At 41.1% G+C, this 18,580-nt stretch overlaps 1 protein-coding gene across 5 annotated transcripts; it reads left to right on the top strand.

Annotated features, from left to right (window-relative positions):
* The first annotated feature begins 1,438 nt into the window (after positions 1–1,438).
* On the top strand, positions 1,439–16,588 carry hif1al (hypoxia inducible factor 1 subunit alpha, like). Of its 5 annotated transcripts, none has more exons than XM_069161033.1 (16): positions 1,439–1,552; positions 7,522–7,712; positions 8,457–8,620; positions 8,739–8,823; positions 9,217–9,332; positions 9,577–9,761; positions 9,918–10,024; positions 10,275–10,422; positions 10,584–10,864; positions 11,461–11,627; positions 11,733–11,828; positions 11,967–12,100; positions 12,399–12,510; positions 12,847–12,976; positions 13,410–13,533; positions 16,460–16,588. In XM_069161033.1, the coding sequence occupies exons 1-15, from the start codon at positions 1,446–1,448 to the stop codon at positions 13,484–13,486; spliced, it is 2,100 nt and encodes a 699-aa protein (XP_069017134.1). In that variant the 5' UTR covers positions 1,439–1,445; the 3' UTR covers positions 13,487–13,533; positions 16,460–16,588. The 5 variants fall into 5 exon arrangements, with proteins under 5 accessions (XP_069017134.1, XP_069017135.1, XP_069017136.1 ...); XM_069161034.1 differs by having other exon boundaries at positions 16,443–16,588; XM_069161035.1 differs by lacking the exon at positions 16,460–16,588 and adding an exon at positions 16,054–16,076.
* Positions 16,589–18,580: the final 1,992 nt, after the last annotated feature.

The following is an 18,580-nucleotide window of genomic DNA, read 5'->3' as shown; positions in this document are numbered from 1 at the left end:
AACATTGAATCTCAGAACAGAAATTAATCCCAGGAGTATTGCAACTTGAGTAAATTCAATAATTCACCTCTCACATTGATGAATTGCTGCGTCCAAGCAGGAAGGACAAAAACAAACAATGCGGAGTCCAGGGGACAAAAAGCAGAGCCGACAACAAGCTAAAATAAATCACGTTGCCTCAAAACACACACACACACACACACAAAAAAGGCTGCGTTCTTCTCAAACATTCGACACCGCCGCAACAAACATCATTCCAGATGTGCTTCTGTGATCGTTTTTACTTCCAGTGGAAGAAAAATGACACTTTTCTTTAATTTCTACATGTTTTTTTTTTTTTTTTTTTTTTCATGTGTGTGTGTGCGCGCGTGCGTGTGTGCCTGTATAAAATATGCATTATCCATTATCACTACAAACACATTATCACACATGCCTTCATGCCTGTTCTGGTGGAAGTAATAACGTCAGAATGACGTCACTGTATCCAGTTTGTATTTGGAGATGTGTTATTAAAACGTGAAAACCTGAAACAGTCACGTTTTTGTTTTTGTGAATATACTGGTTGAACTTATATAGGATATTTTATTATATCCCTCTGATGATCAGCAGAGGGCAGTACAGACAAATAATCGACTTCTCTTTTTACCTGCATAGGAAGAAAATGACCCTTTCAGCCTTTGCACGTGGGGGTATTTTGCCTGGAGGGTTTTCTGCTAAAAAGCTTTTTTTTTTTTTTACACAAATCAAAACCCCCTTTTCTTTCCCCCTCAACCACAAGCCTTTCTGGCAGAAATCCCTGGATTCTTCTCCAAACCTCAGCCTTTCAGCTGAGCGGAAACACAGGAAGTTTGTGGACGTGACGTGGGGCGTGGCGTCAGCACGGCTGTGACGGAAGACTCAAGCCGGAGACAGTCAGCAACACCGGAAACCAGAATAATGTTGTTGACAATAAAAAAAGAGTCTGCAACCCAGTCAAAAGCTGTCAAAAGTGACAAACACGTATGAAACTTAAAGGGTTTCAATTTATGATGGACAGGACTGATATTTTTCTCGAAAGATTGACTGTTTTAAAATGTGTTTATTTATAATTAGTTGATCTAACATGGACCATAGGACACCAGAACAAAAAGCAGAACAAAAAAGTTGAAAAATGTTCACTAGTTAAAGCAACAAAATGTAAAATGGAAAGCTGCATTTTGATGTGCTAATTTGAACCATAAATGTTGGGTAGTTTTTTCTTCTTTTTTTTTTTTTTACTTTGTCAATATTTCCGTTAATCCCATCATAGGTTACGCAAATAAAACGTAAACACGCCAGTAGAAATTCTTGAAACTGTACTATTCTAATCAAACATGAAGTGGACGTCAGTGACGAGACCACTTTTATTTTGAAACGGTGAAAGCGGAAGCAGCGTGTGTTTACAGCTGTAAACTTGACGTCACTACATGTTTGGTGTTTACAATCTTGTGCAGAAGAAACGAGAAAATCGGTATCGCTGTTCGGTGTTTCGGTTGAACATGGAGCAGAAGGAGGAGACGGTGGCGGTCAAACGGTAAGAAGCATTCATTAAAACACTCACGTGATGCGCTTTTAGATATTAAAATATTTTCACTGTGTGTTTGTTGAGTCTAAATGAGCCGTTGAAGCAGGCAGTGAACAACTGCTGCGATCATGTCCAGCTTCACAGCTCAGCAGTGTTTTATTTAGGAAAGTAATCAAGCACATGTTTCCACAGGTCTTTTCTCTGCAGACTTTAATGGTGAAATCTTATTTTAATTGAAGACAATACTCCACACGACAGGTCGTCTATTCCTCAGCAGTAAAGTAATACTAATTTATGGTGTTTTTTTTATTTATTTTTTTACCAGATTTGAGTTCTGTGTTACAGCTGCTTCAATCACAGACGGTGTTTCACTTCATCATGTCAGCAGTATGTGGTTTTTTTTTAATTTTTAATTTTTTTTATGGAAATGGCTTCAGAGAATTAATGTTCACATGTTCTCTGGCTTCTTGTGACTTGGTGGAGTCATGCTTCAGCACAATGGCATGTAATTATAAAAGGAATCTGCCTCCTGGGCATAAGAGTCGAGCAAGATAATAAATCCCTCTCGACTTGGAGGACATTTACTAATTTAAATACTGATATATTGAGCTAAGTGTGTGTCTACAAGGTTTAAGAAGGAGTGTACAGTATAATAAAGCATACAAATACATGTGCTGGCTAATTTTTTAAGTTTTGGAATCACTTGTTTTTGGATATGATGGACTGTTATCAGAGAGTACGGTGGCCAGAGAGGACAAATGATCAAAATAAACACACTTGAGATTTGGTTTATAAATGAGCCACTCGCATGTCACTGCTTTGAAAAGTAACTGGCAGCTGACTTTTACAGATTAACCTGCTGAGAAATGCAGGTTTAGCGGCTCTGTGATTATAACTCGGCTCCTGCAGCTTTGCAAACACAAAGGCTGGAAATAGCTGTGGGAGTGGACTTCCTTAGTCTTGTCACGACGGGAGAGGTCAAATATGTGGGACAAAGTGCACATCCATGACCATGAAATTAACCCCCTCTCCCAGCCCCCACCCACCCCTCCCCCCTCCCCCCACCCAGCAGGTGACGAAGAAACCTGCTGATCACCTGAACAACACACTTATAGTACAGTTTGGTTTGAGGGTCATGATTTATTACATTTAACTAAAAAAACAAACACCTATTTTTCTATTAATTGACAGTTATCGGTCGCTGTGACAAGAGAGGGTTGAAACTAATAATCAATATTTCAATTAGTGGCTTGACAGAATATTAATTAACCACTTATTTGATAATCGATTAATCATTGAGGTCAGTTACCGAGTGACACTGACATCGTCTTGAAAGAAAGATCTTAATTGTAATAATATTTTAAAAAACAAACAACTTCCTAGTTCAAGACAAATATATTATTATCAGCTAGTGATAGGCGGTGACCAATGTTCTGTTGTTTTTGTTGTTGTTTCTGTATAAAAAAAAAATGATGATTTGTCCAAAATCTCTGTTTACTGCTCATTCAGTAGTGAACTACTTTTTAAAACAAATATTAAAAAAAAAATATCTCAAAATCCTGAAATATAAATTGGTATCATTGTCGTCCAAATTCCTGTGGTGGTAGCAAAGAAAGTTGTGTAACAGCGAGGCTTGAGGTTGTGTGTGTTTGAGTGGACGTGCTCTGACTTGCCCAAAAAAAAAAAAAGAAAAAACCTTCTTCCGTGTTTCCACATTTTCTGTTTTGTTGAACATTATGTTTCGACGCAAACGAGGCCGAGATGAATTTAGTTATTCACAGTTTAAATGAGTTATTTCAGAGTCTACGATCAATTTGAAGTATAAACATTAACTACTGATAATGGAGAACATCTTGGAGTGGTGTGCGTGTGCGTGTGTGCGTGTGTGCGTGTGTGCGTGTGCGTGTGTGTGTGTGTGTGTGTGTGTGCGTGTGTGCGTGTGTGTGTGTGTGTGCGTGTGTGTGTGTGTGTGTGTGCGCATGCGTAGTTTTCAGGACTCTTGTTTTTTTTTTACCTTTCACTTGAATGCCTGAATATTGGGTTTGTTTCCTTTGTTCCCTCTTGAGCACATTGCGTTCTGGTATATGAGGTCAACCTGATCTCTACCTGACACACACGCACACACACACACACACACACACACACACACACACACATTGAGCAATAACAAAGTGCAGCTCTGCTCTCTGACCAGGAACACGTGTTCTCTGAAGCTCCTCCTGGCAGACAGACTGCTTTTTGCTGAGAGGAATGCTGCAGGAGTTGACAGCCTATTATTATTATTATTATTATTATTATTATTATTATTATTATTATTATTATTATTATCAGCAGCACTATGGACTCTGGTTGTATTATTAACAGGAGGAGGAGGGGCTTGGTGTCGCCACCTGGGAGCAATTTTGTTTGTCACTGAGCTCATTGCTGTTGACTTTTTGTTGATTACTTGCAGCATTAGACACCATTTGATACTGTTTTTTAAAAAAAAATCTTGTATGCTTTATTTGTCTTTCATTAATTCTCCCATTATTTTCCCGAGAAGGCGATTTAATAGTGAAATGTGCTCAAGGTGACATCTTTTGATCGGCTCCTTCTGTCAGATCAGTCGTACAAAATCTAAAGATGTTCAGGTTCCTGTCAGAGGTGGTGAAGAAAGAAAGTCAACAAATACTCTCCTGTGATTGGCTGGACACAGTCAGGGTTTGGAGCATTGCAATTAAGGCTAATAAAGATGCATCATTTCGACTATGACTTCAACCATAAGAGCACGAGGTGGTGCATATTGCTGTGTATTGTCTAGTAGAAGCTAAAGGACCTGTTCTGCGGGTTTCTGACTGTTCAAGATCCGGTTACGCTGACAGTAGGAGCGGCGTTGTACACATGAACTCGAGGGAAGATTATACAAACAAATCACAAACTGAAAAGACCATAGCTGGCGGTTTTACCTGAAATTACATTAAAGATCAAATTAAACGGTTTAAACTCACAAACGTGACATGACGTGTGTCAGAAGCCAAAGTTGGACCATTTTAACTCCTCCATGTTAATCTGCCTTCTCAGATGAATCCAGATTTTCTATTTTAAATTAAACCAGTATTTCACAAGAGAAAACAAAGATTATATAAACAGAAACTGTTTTTCTCTTCTTTCTGCCAGTCATTTGTTGACCTCTTAAATTTATCTCACGGCCCTCGGAGTGGTCACGCCCCTCATATTTGGGAACCGCTTCTTTTCAAAGGCAAAAAGGAAAAAAAACAAAAAAACCTGAAGTCTTTCTAATCATAATAATCTGATGTGACCGAGCGAGATGGAGGTGTTTTGTGATTTGGTTATTTTGGGAGTGACCCTTTCAAACGTTGGATCCATTAACAGCAGCCTGAAACGGGTTTGTTTTTCCCTGAAGACGGGACACACACACCGCCGACTGTTATCTCATCCTTGCGGTTGCCATGTGTTTGTTTGGGTGACGTAGGTTTGTGTCTTTGTTTGTGTTGGTGTGTGACGGTGGTGGTGTACAAAATATGCCAATCGGTGGTCACATCTCTGTTTTTGGTCTGCGTACGTGTGCTACGCGTCTCTGTTGTAACACGACGATCCTAAAACATAAAAATACTCCTGACGTGAGATACTGCGTCAGGAGCTGCAGCCGTGTTGGCTTTCAGAGAGCCCAGAGCCTCGGTGGGAAACGCTTGATGTTGTGACATTTCCTGTCTGAGGTACAAACAGCTCTTATGAATGACAAAAGTAAGCAGCATTGTCCACCGGGCCTTTCACTGTTTGTTTTTGTTTGTTTGTTTTTGCCTTTGTTTTCTTTGACAAAACGATTAATCCACGACGAAAAAAGAAACGCAAAAGAAGAAGAAACAACGAGTGTGAAGTCGGAGGAATTATGTCAAAACCGATTTTAAGCAGAAGCGAACTCCGTGCTGTGTTTCCATGGTAACACCCAGTGCCTCCAACTGATAAAATGGAGGAAAATATTGCTGATAATTGGTGACTCGCTGATGATATTGCAGAGCAATGGGAAGGAAAAACGTTTTTGAGATATTTGTCAAAAGTTTCACCCAAACATGTTTTAAATTCTTCTGGGAGAAGCGTGCTCTCGGCCTCGCCGTGTTTTTTAGTTTGTAAAAAAAAAAAGAAGTCTTATTTTAGTTGTGAAGCTCAACTAGCTCAACATCTTTGTGGGACAGATAGTCAGACATACAACTAAAGTCTACATTTTCCGGTCCAAGTCGGTTGTCACTGTTAGATCATACAGATTTTATATTCTGTGATATGCTGCACAAATTATAATAAGAGTCAATATTTTCAGCTGTAACAAGAACAATAGGGAATCACAATCTGATCTCTGAATGAAGCACATCCTCTCAGAGTATGATGCTCATAATGTTGAAAGTTATTTTGTTCCTCTTTGTACTCCATAGTATTGTATTACAGTGTGTGAGACCGCCTGTCAGCTGCTCACTCTCTTCAAAGCTGCAAGCTTGGAAGTTATTTTGGAGCTGGCAGTCAGCTGATATCTCCTGTTGTGTTATGTGTTTTTCTTTTTTAAGTACTTCATTTGGGGTCCAGTTTGATTTTTTTTTTTTTTTTTTTGAAGTGCTGACTCAGCCTTTAGCAGGTTCTGGGTGCTGTTGCAGTGAATCTTGCTTTTATTATTGACTTTCTTGCAGTGAAGGAGGCGGAGGCGGTTTAAAGGCTCGTACTCTTGCTGTTTTGGTTTCTGCGTATGTTTGGATGTGATTGTATTCCCACCCGGCCGGCTCAAATCGAACGGGAGAGAGAAATAAAACCCTGCTGTTGTGTTGTCAGCGCACATTTTTGTTAATTTATACTTTTTATCCAGGTCACAGCAGCAGCGCGGGGTGGACTGAAGAGAAGAGAGCGAGGGAGGGAGGGAGGATCTGGATGTTTTCCCAGTCGCTCAAATAAATAACATTTTGTTCTCTTCAGTTTTGTACATTTCTCCCTTTTTATGCTATCAGTTCTGTTCCCACTTTGCAAAAATATCCAGGAATGTTTATAGAGCCGAACTGTCTGCTCGCACATTTAAAGACTTGTAGGTCTTTAGGTCTCTAGGAGACCAGAGATGAACTTGCAGAGCAGCAAACAGCCCTGACTTTACACTAATGGGCAGGAAGTGAGGCGTTTGTTGATGTAACATGAAGTTAAACAGATAGTTATCATAATGATCACGTTTTATATGAGGGGGTTGTTTTGAATTTCCAGCATCTGGTCCTGAACTCCTCAAGTGTTTTTAAAACCTTTACAGCTGAGTTACTGAGGAACGTTTGGGGATTTATTGTAAATCCTAGATCTTATCGCTGGAGTTGAACAAAATTTTACATGAATTGTTCCTTTGTTTTGTTGTTGTTGGTAGGAAATGTGATATGTTTAACACAAACATTGACAGAAATCACATTCATGATGCAGCTTTCATGTTTCATGTGGTTTAAGATTGCATGTTTAATTTCCCATTTTACATAATTCATTTGTAATACAACGTTCTTTCATCCTTTGACATTCTTACTTAAGTCAACTAAAATGTAGTTACGTTACGTCATACTGAACGATTTAAAAATCTCCTCTGCAGAGGCGAAGAGAGATGCATTATGGGAAATGAACTGGTTATAGAAAAGTGTTGATACTGGGAGAGAAGAATGTGATCTTTAGTTTTAATTCTTTGTTGATTCTGGGCTCCTCACTGAAGTCTTCTTTTCTGTCCTTTTTGTTTTGTTTTCCTTCTCTATTTTCCCACAATCCTTTTCTGCTCTAAACCGACCATCATTCCTCCTCATCACACTGTATTTTATATGAATATCCTATGAGGCTTAATTTCTTTATTCTTCTCATCTTATTTTTCCTCTCTTTTTGTTTATTTCTTTTAAATGTTTACCTCTTTTCTGTCCCTATTTTCATTTCTGTCAATCACGTTCTGACCTTCTATCTTCCTCCTCCTCCTCTTCATCCTACAGGACTAGTTTGGAGCAGAGAAAGCTGCGTTCTCGTGATGCGGCCAGATGTAGGCGAAGTCAGGAGACTGATGTGTTTTACGAGCTCGCCCACACCCTGCCGTTCCCTCACCGAGTCTCCGCACACCTGGACAAAGCCGCCATCATCAGAGTGACCCTCAGCTTCCTGCAGATGCACCACCTCCTGCGACCTGGTAAGATGTCGGTATACAGATTGATAAAGTTTGTGAAAATCAAGACTAAAATAGTGCCATTAAAACTGCTGAATTAGGTCCAGTTAAGGCAACGAGCAGGAAGGAAGTGAATTTAATGACAGCAATAATATCCTCCTTAAGACGGCCTCTAATGAACACATACGGATTAGTGCAAGTAAGACGTTTTATTGGACTGCAAGTCGAGTTTGAAAAAAAAACCTTAAAGTTGGAAACTCTCCTGTTGCTCCTTAAAAACCAGAACAATACGTAGCATAAAGCCTGAGTCGGCTCGAGCCTTTAAAAATATCCTGTGGTGTGTCCTGCACCCTTAATCTTCACGTTCCCTTCATGAGTGACGGAGTAACATTGGAAAAATCCGTCCGGCATCTAAAGCTGCTGAATCGGAGAAGCCGCTCGGATACTTTGCACTTTCAGTGTTTTTCTCTTTCGTTGAGTTATTCTGGTGAGATGAGTCGGCTCATTGCTGCGTCTCTCCCTCGGGGTGTGAGCGCAGAGTCATGAACTCATCAATAGCAAAGCTGTTGGTGAATCAATTACAAGGTCTGAAAATTTAGCAGCAAAATGTCCAGTCCCTGGAAAATGGGTTCCCGTTAGTCAGGCAGCGATTACAAAGTGTTCTGCTTCATTAAAAAACTAAAAAAAAAACTACGGGACATTCAGGCATTTAAAGACATGCACTGAAATAGATCTGTAATAATCTCCTGATTATTTTTTTTATAACAGATGAGGGTGAGAAAGAAGAGTCCGACGAGGACGAGAAGGAAGACGACGATCCGATGGACGTCTTCTATCCTCAGGCGCTCGCTGGCTTCATCATGGTGCTCGCTGAGGAGGGAGACATGATCTACCTGACGGAAAATGTCAACAAACACATCGGCATCGCACAGGTACAGCCTCAACGCGACAGCAGGACAGACGCCTTCACAGTCAGCAACAGTACCACTAATACATTTAAGTAAATTGATGCATTCGTTTTAGTGTGTCACTGTTGTTTTTTGTTCACAGCTGGAGCTGCTGGGTCAGAGTATTTATGACTTTGTTCACCCCTGTGATCAGGAGGAGCTCCGAGACCTGCTGACTCCACGCCCAGGTCAGACGCACAATTTCGAAATCCTGAAAAAAAAAAAAGAGACAGTTTCAAAACCAAACAGGACTTAACTTAGAAGTAACACCTTTTGTTTTTGGCTGAGAACGTGTTTTATTCTGGTTTGGTCACATGAGAACAAGACTGTTTCTGTTCGGTGTCATAAATGTCAAATGAATTCTGCAGGTTCATCCACTGTTTTCAGAAATAAAAAGCCTGTCATTTAAAAACAGAGGTGGTGAGGGTTACTCGGATATCAAACTTTAGCAGTTGAATTACCAGCTGTTCTTTTAAGTTGACTGTTTTTGTAAAAGTCCTGGAAACAAATGTCAACACAGACAACGTAAGTTGCCAGATACCCGTGAGCCAGGCACGTCAGCTTTGTCTTTTTGTTTTCAGGTTTGAGCAAGAAATCCCGGAATGAACAGCCGAGCGAGAGAAACTTCTTCCTGCGAATGAAGAGCACGCTGACCAGCAGGGGGCGCAGCGTCAACATCAAGTCGGCTACCTGGAAGGTAAGCACTGACGAGTGTACGCGAGGACACAGAAACACTTTAACCTATCAAAGCAGTTTCATGCAGCGTTGCTATAGTAACAACACTGCATTAAGGGGATACTATCTATGGTACAAAAAAAAATAGAAAATCCAGAAAAGCACTTGGTACCAGAAGTGAGTAGAGTCCAGTAAAGTACATCCAGTGCTGGCAACGAAAAAGTGGATTAATACTCTGCTGGACTTCTTCTCTTCTTCTTCTTCAGGTCCTCCACTGCACAGGTCGCATGCGTCCGTTCGGCGGCGGCTCCACGTCGCCCCCTGCAGCCAGCGTTATGACTCTGCTGTGTGAGCCCGTCCCTCACCCGTCCAGCGTGGAGTTCCCTCTGGACACCCGGACCTTCCTCACCCGCCACAGCATGGACCTGCACTTCACTCACTGCGAGGGCAGGTAAGACGAGAAACATAAACGACCTTGACCTTTGACCTCCTCCCCGTGGCTGAGAGGTGAGAGAAAACACGACAGGAGGAGAGGAATAGAAATCTGTGAATCTCTCTTCGCAGTTAAAATTATTCTGGTGTGTCTCCTCCATCTTTCTGTTACCAGGGTTACAGAGCTGGTTGGATACAAACCGGACGATTTGATTGGACGCTCAGCCTTTGAGTTTCATCACGCACGCGACTCAAATCACATCAACAAGAGCCTGCGCACATGCGAGTACTCCAGAAACCAAATATCTACGTACAGAATCAGTGTTTAGGTGTTTTGTTTAAAGGCGTGTCGATCGTTTAAGCCCACAGAGGAAATATTTTTATAAGAAATGAAGAAGAGTGACTTTGCAGAAGTTCAGGATGTAAACAAACCAGAGAGGACGAGTTTGCACACACAGAAGCAGGATGTTGACATTTACTCTTTACTCATCTCTTTGTGTCCCCGTCTCCCGTGTCCGTCCACATTGTGCAGTGCTGTCCAAAGGTCAGGTGATCACCAGCCACTACCGCTTCCTGGCAAACGACGGCGGCTTCGTCTGGGCGGAGACTCAAGCGACCGTCCTCTACAGCAGCAAGACGTCGCAGCCCGAGGCCATCGTCTGCCTCAACTTCATACTCAGGTACTTTGACAAGCGTGGAGGTCGTGTAACGCAGCTCCGGCTCCAACATGAGACCGTGCTGGTGTTTCCAGGGCTGAACTAGAAGAAGCGGTAAAGGACAGAAACACAGCGGCTCATTTATCCTACTTCTTCTTTACCTCCTCCGTCTCCTTCTGTTGCAGCGCCGTGGAGCAGCCAGACGTCGTTTTCTCCGCCGAGCAGACCCGTTGTGGCCGGCTGCCGAAAGACGAAGCCGTCTCACCGCCGCTCGCACCAGAGGATTGTTGGATTTCCGACGTCTGCGATTCTGAACCCGAGGACATCGAGCGTCCGGCTGAGACTGAAGACGCGGATTCGGATGTCAGCAGCGCTGCAGAGCTCCTCGTGAAGCTGAAGGAGACGCCAGATGATCTCCTCCAGCTGGATCCTGAAGCTGACGACGCCATGGCGCCTCTAACAGGAGGTGAAACAGACCAGATGTTTTTACATGTAGATGCACAACACAAGGTTTATGTTTCTCAAATTATGTTCACGAAGCTGTTAAAATCCTCGTTGGTGAGGATGTTTGCCGAGATATTCAATCCACCTGTCAGGTGTGGCACACTGACACACACACACACACACACACACACACACACACACACACACACACACACACAATTAACGCCTAATATTGTTTAAAAAAAAAATAGAAAACATTTTTTGTGGCCTGTCGCAGGAACACGTGTTCAATAATCATGTTGTTTAATCAGCATCTTGGCAAACAGGAGATGTTGTGCATGAAGTAGTTTTAGATCTTTTAATTCAACTCATGAAAAAGAATGAGTGAAAACAAAAATGTTTTTATATTTACTTGAAAACTAGTGTTGATAAAAGGGTTTCATTCGTTTTTCAGGTTTTCAGTGTTTGGTTAAAGTGAACAGATTCCTATAATGTTTAATTAATGTCATTTTACATGAGGTTCATCTTGTGATGAGATCAGTGAAGTTTTAGTTCAGCTGCTGAACAAACCACGAAACTTTTCACGCTGAATCCTCTCACTGTTTTTCTGTCCGTCAGGTTTTGTTGAGCTGTCGTTTGCCACTTCGACTCATCCAAACTTGGTGCCGGACCATCCTCAGGATCTGTGCAGTCCCCAGCTGAGACAGCTCCTCTCGCCCATCTTCAACCCCCTCACTCCACCTTCATCATCATCATCATCACCCTCCTCACCTGAACCGGTGCCGGTAGCTACAAACCTTAAATCTTGAATACGTTGCAAGTACTAATGTCTCCGTCTCATTGATTTACCGTCTCTTTATTTTGTCTCCGTGTCTGTCGACTTCCCTCAGAGCCTCTGTGAGACGGCGGCGACGGACACCGGCGAGGTTAAAAAGATCCTTGCCTTTTGTCCAGACGATGCTCAAGAGAAAGGAGGACCACAGGAGGTAGGAGCAGAAAACACACGTAGAAACATTAACATAGAGACCAAAACGACTTTACTTTTCCAGGTTGTTGGTGCACAAACTTTTAAAGTTTGAAAAATGTAATCTTTTGTTTCTCGCGTCTTTTCCCGGGGCGTGGAGGCGATGGATCTGGACATGTTGGCTCCTTACATCTCCATGGACGACGACTTCCAGCTGACCTTACTCAACACGTTGCCCGAGGAAGCTGACAAACCCTCGGATGCGACGCCTGCAGCGGCGGCGAGCAGGAAACGGTGAGACGGAGCAGCTCCTTCTGTGCACTCATGTTGCAAAGACCGTCAGCTGCAGCTAGTTATCAGTAAAGTAAGGACGTCTCTTTGGCTCCGAAGGACAAAGTACATGCAAGAGTGAAAGCAGAAACAGTAAATGCCTCACATCTGAATTCAGAGACTCCTGTACAGTGTTGTTGTTGTTGAACATAGACTACTTGCCTGCTTAAACAGGTTGTACAAAGCAACGGAATATATAAACAAATAAATAAAAAGGCCAGGAATTGTTTACAGTTGCTCTCTTCATTTGTCTTTCATTTAGGACCCATAACCCAGATGAAGAGATGCCGGCCCAGCTGATGGTTCATGACAAGAGACAGAAACACGATCCTTCCTCAATAGAAGAGGAACTTCTTCTCAGCCACAGATTACTGGTGAGTTCAGGACAAACGGGATAAAACACTATTTTTAGGAGGTTTATTTTTAAATGTTTTTACCTGAAGGATCTGCAGGAAGATAATATAACATAACAGAAGAGATTTCTAATTCAGACCTATTTTGGTTGTTTTTAAACCAATAAGTTAAATACTAACAGACTGCAGGCTGATTATTACACGGGGTCTTTCATCGAAGCGCTCTAGTTGGACTCTGTGTGAATATTTTCACTTTTTAAATGCCAGAAAGGACCAGACAGGAAGCACAGAACTTCAACTATATATATATATAAAAAGTGTTAAACTTGTGTCCATATGTTAAACTCCATGTTTCAGGGCTGTCTGGAGGAAGCTGACCAATCGGATCTGACCCTGGACCCGGGCCCGGGCCCGAGAGGCTGCAGTCAGCTGCTCACAGACAGAGACCCCGTTTTAGGAGGCATACAGGGCCTCTGTGATACTACAGGTATGATAAACACACACTCACCTAAATGAACAGTAGACTTTAACCCCAACAGTAAAAACTCTGTTCAGTTTTTAGCTGCTAGATAGGAGATGGTAATATTCAGGTGTAACGACACCCTCTGGTGGTCATATGGGACACTTACAGCTACCTTTTTGTAGATTAACATCTCTCCTGCCTCAACCGGATCTGGTAAATGAGTTTTAATTGGGGAAATAAAAGTTAAAACGGTAAATATTCCAGGATCAGTCAGAACAATCACAAGTAAATCTAAAGTGATTGTTTGGTGCTCTTAGTTTGTTTGTTTGCAGCTTGAGGCCAAACTGTACCGATTTTTTGACCTGTGGAGATCAATTGTTCAAATTTGTACTGAACTGTATTTTTTAGGTCAGAAAAGCGTTTCTAAAGTTTAGTCTGGCCTATCTCTCTCTTCCAGTTCTGATGAGGGACATATTCTCGGGACTTACACGAGGCCCCCCAGACCTCTCGCCACCTCTTTCACCTTTGACCTGACAGGCGTTCCCGTCAATCAAAAGTCGGCTCGACGGCCGCGTTATAAAGTGAGAAAGTCGACGCCGGATCTGTCTGTAAACACAGCAACCTGAGCACACAAGTACCGTCTAAACGCAATAGACCGCAAACATACACGCACACAAATCTAGACGCACATGCGGCGTAACCGCGGTGTTGGATCGAACCCGACTCTGCTCCTTGCAGCTGAACCAGGACAGTCTGTTATATTGGGTTTTCTCATTTCTCTGACTGTGAAACAAAAGCTGGTGACCTAGTTTAGATCAGACCAAAGGTCTTTCTTTAACCCGACGCTGCTCAGTAGCTTGTTTTTCCTCATTAATACTTAGTCAGCGATTTAATGTGAGAACTCATCATTGAGGTCTGTTTGTTTTATTAAAACAGCAGGTGGTGCTAATTTTCTTCACATGAACAATGTGAAGGATTACGAAACCTAAATGGGTTAAACAGTGACACGAATACCGAAACTTAATTCTCTGTGCAGCTAAATTACATTTTTATTGCAATAATATTGCAGTTAATCCACATTCAAGCCGTCTGCTTTAGTGCCGGTGTCAGGAACAGGAACACCCGCAACGCCAGCGACCATCAAGTAGGAACAAACAACGTTCCCTTTCACTTCCTGCTCACACCAGCATTTAAACTTGTGAATATCAGTGGCATTGTTCATTTCAGTGGCATATTTTTTACATCTTTCTATACACATCTTATTTTTAAAAAGATACATTTTCTATGAAGTTCTGAGATTTTTTTACTGCGTCTATCTACAAATCCTGAGTCACCGATTGTCCGCAAATGTTTTCATCTTCCTGAGATGCTATGAGGGTGGGATTTATCCTGTCTAACGCTTCCTGTAAGCTAATGCAAGGCAATCAATCACAGGAAAACATTAGCAAATTGACTTCAAACTATAACAATATGCAGGTTTGATGCCATTTAATTTGTCCTTGTATTGTGATTTTAGAACCATAATTGAATAACTTGCTACTGAAGCCATTATCAGGTAAACAAACCGTAGTCAGTTTGTTTACGTATATGCCGATTAGAAATATAATTTAAACATTAGTTTTAGTTCTGTTTTTCTTTGCTAGATTTTTATGACTAGTAACAAATTTTACTTTGGCTTAAATATTTGACTTGTATTCTTCAGTTGCAGTGCTAGATGAAATATTGTAATATTGATGTGGAGGATTGTTTTTATTTGACAGCCTTCTGGTTTTTTTCTACAACCCAGTTTCCTAAAGAGTTGCAACGCCATGTAAAATGTAAACCATGTAAACCCATATTTGATTAAAAATAGACCAAAGACAACAAATCAAATGTTGAAACTTGATGCATTTTGTTTTATGAAAAACAAAAAAAATTCAATTTGATGCCAGCAACAAGTTTCAGAGAGGCAGAGCCTCTCAGCAGTGAAGATGGGGAGAGGCTCATCACTCTGTAAAAAGACTGCCTGGGCAACAAGTACAACAATCTAAGAATAATGTTCAATGTAAAACTGCAAAGAATTTAGGGATTTCACCATCTACAGTACTTAATATCGTTAAAAGATTCAGAGAATCAGGCTAAAGAGGAGAGGGACCATCCAGCTTGTTATCAGCGCACAGTTGAAAGTCCAGGATCCGTGATGGTATGAGGGTGCATTAGTGCACATGGCATGGGTAGCGTGAGCATCTGGGAAGGAACCGTTAATACTAAATGATATATTCAGGTTTTGGAGCAACATATGCTGCCATCCAGACGACGTGTTTCTTAGGGAAGGCATTGCTTATTTTCGCAGGACAATACCAAACTGTATTCTCCACGTATTCCAACAGCATGGCGTCGGAGTAGAAGAGTCCGGGTAATAAACCGGCCTCCTGCAGTCCAGACGTGTCACCCCTTAAAAACATTTGGAGCATCATGAAATGACAAATACGACACAGTAGACCCTGAAATGTGGAGCAGCTGAAATCCTATCCTAGGCAAGAATGGGACCACATTTCACTTTTAAAACTCCAGCAGCTGGTCTCCTCAGTTACCAGAGTGCTGTTAAAAGAAGAGGTGATGCAACACAGCGGTAACCATGCCCCTCTCCCGATGGGTTGCTGACATCAGATGAAAAATTTGCATATATTTATCATAAACCAACAACATTTGTAAGTTCCTACATTTGATACGTTATCTTTGCTCCATTTTCAATTAAATATGGGTTTACATGATTTGCAAATCTTTGCTTTCCGTTATTATTTACATTTTATACAGCGTCCCAACTTTTTTGGAAATGGGGTTATACATATAAACTCTGGAGCTACCAACTCTATTTGTCTGAATTGAATGCAAAACTTTACGTTTTGTTAAATGCAGACACGTTTCAAACCTCTCTGTGTCTTTTATCATGCAGTGGAAAGCATTTACCGAGACACAGCATTTACTCAAAACGACCCCTGTGATTTGTACTTGTTTATCCTGTATTTACTCATGAACTAAATAAAGCTGTTGAAGCAAAAGCTATTGTTTGTTTGTGTGTGTGTGTGTGTGTGTGTGTGTGTGTGTGTGTGTGTGTGCAGAGGTGAAACATTTACTCACTGAAGGAGGAGCCGCTCCGTCTGCAGGTAAATGTTTATCCTCTGTCCAGGATAAAACCGGTCTGATCACCTCATCGCTGTCAAAACAGGAAAAAAAACCCACTGAACTAGAGAAAGAAGCGTTGGTGTCATCGCCTCCGACAACCAGCACAAACACCTCTGCAGAGATTTAATTTAAGATTTCACATATAAAACATCTATAAAATATGGTGAATCAATAATAATAATGTACAACAGAGTTCTACATATGAGGGTCTAATCTAATCCTCCTCACTGCATAGACTTTTTTTTTTCTTCTTACTTTTGATAGTTTCAGTACATTTTACAAACAATATTGATTTACTTCCTCTCAGGTAACATTTTCATTGCAGGGCTTTTTTCTTTCAAGGCCTTCCACCCTGGCAGACCCTGAACCACGACCGGGCTGTTATGAAGACGCATTTTTCAAAGGTTGCAGTCGAGTGTGTGCGTATTCACTGGAGAGGCCGTCTGCTGCTACAGTTATTAAAATAGATGCACCGTGTGTTGTCTTTCATTTTTGCTGCATTAATATTTGGCTGACTTGCAGGAGAGCATTTTTAGACCAGGCTCAAATCAGTGTCTCTGACTCATTACCAGATTGATTTACACTGTTAATGTTTGGATCAAATGAAAATGTGAATTTTTGCTGTCGTTTTTAAAATCTCACTCTGGTGACGGGGACACAAACACTTATTGTATTTCCGAATTTATAATTTTCTTTAATCCACAGAGTCCAGTGTTGTTTAATTATGGTCTTACAGTTGTAAAGCTGTTCCTGATCTTGAGGTAATAGAAAAGGGGTTGAGGGGTAATTTTACAGTGTGCTATCAGCACTTTTACTCAGGAAAACATTTGAACACTTCTTCCACACCTACATAACTGCTGTACAAGGTAAACAAAATAGTGTCCTTCTCCCCACACCGATTGAATCACTTGTGCGTTGGATAAACCAAGTGTGGGCAGAGCAGGCCGAGGTGCAAAGAAAACAGGAATAAAGAAACCGTTGGGAGCAACTCAATTAAAGCAAGTAAAAACACTTCATGGTCTTAAACGACAAAATGTGGTGGAGATTTTTGCATCAGCCCTGCTGTGTAACCGTGTGAATTCACCCTGTTTGCTCAAACTCACTCGGTAGTGTCACACAGGAAAAGCTTTGTCACAAAGCTGAGCTGAGGAGGGAAATCCTCAGAACAACATTTCATTATTTCTGGTAACAGTTTCAAAGATTCACTCTTCGTTCTTCTGGAGTTCAGACTTCCAGCATGTGACGTCACGTCTTCAAAACACAGGGTGGTGCATGTCACGGTGAGCAAAGAGTTCCTGGATTTCTCAAGCCACAGCAGCAGTGGAAGAAGTGCTCAGATCTTTTACTTAACGTATACAGCAATGCAAAAAATACATTTAAAAAAAATCCTTAAGTAAAAGTATTGGTAGCAAAATGTAGGTAAAGTATTCTGAAGCATCAGTGTGTGAGCAGCATGTTCCCGTTGCAGCTGCTACAGGTGGAGCTAGTTTAAATATCCAGTTTAATATCCAGGGACAGAAGATAAATCTGATCGGTCGTCAGATGATAACTGAGAAACAAGAAGAATGAAGTTTGATCCACAAATCTAATTTTTTGATTTTCTCTGATTTTTGGTGAGATGTTGGAAATGTCACTGGACGTTACGCAGATTTTTGTAAGACGTCAGAAGACAAACAGGATGGAAACCACTGGTTTAATATTAAACAGCGTGTTGTATTTTAAAAGGTTAAAGTTGTACAAAGTGGAAATAACACAAATGCAAGTTACATTACGTAAATACTGTACTTGTGTAAAGTACATAATTACTTTCTACTACAATATAAAACTTTGACATAAAACTCAAATTTAAAAGGAAGCTGAAAAGTGTGCTTTCGATACTTGATTTCGTTGTCCTACATATACACATACTGTAATTCATACTGTATACCAAACTAATATTAGTTTACTGCCCTCATCCAACATGTGAATCACAGTAGACTGCTTACAGTAAATAAATCGAGGCTCTTCTCCTTTTCACTTCCTGGCAACAGACTCATTCAACCAACTTCTCCTTTTTGGGTCTAACTGGATAAAAAACTCCTCGAACACACCCAGGATTCACACAGGAAGTCAGACTTCTAACCCTCATCACACATCACTTCCAGTTTTAGCCACCGCTGAGGCTACGAAAAACTTCCTGAGGGAATGACTCATAACATCCTTCTGCAAATTGATATTTTAATGACACTCCTGCTTCCTTCCTTGGAAAACTCCCATGCCTCACAGGAAGTGTGTTTCATTTGCAATGGGAGTTTGTTTTAAGTAAAGGAAGCTTAAAAAAATAGTGTGTTGGAAGAAAGCAATCGCTGGTGACTGATTATTTCAAGCTTATTTCTCTCATAGAACAATCATTTTACCAGCTTGTGTTAAGTGATGACTTGTTGTCAAAAGAAGTTCTTTTATTTAGGTCAATTTACAAATAAA

Source organism: Embiotoca jacksoni, unplaced genomic scaffold (assembly GCF_022577435.1).
Source record: "Embiotoca jacksoni isolate LCO1_2020_lvr unplaced genomic scaffold, fEmbJac1.0.p SCAF_28, whole genome shotgun sequence".
NCBI lineage: Eukaryota > Metazoa > Chordata > Actinopteri > Embiotocidae > Embiotoca > Embiotoca jacksoni.
The sequence above is the reverse complement of the archived record's forward strand: the minus strand, read 5'-3'. Positions and strand labels throughout refer to the sequence as shown.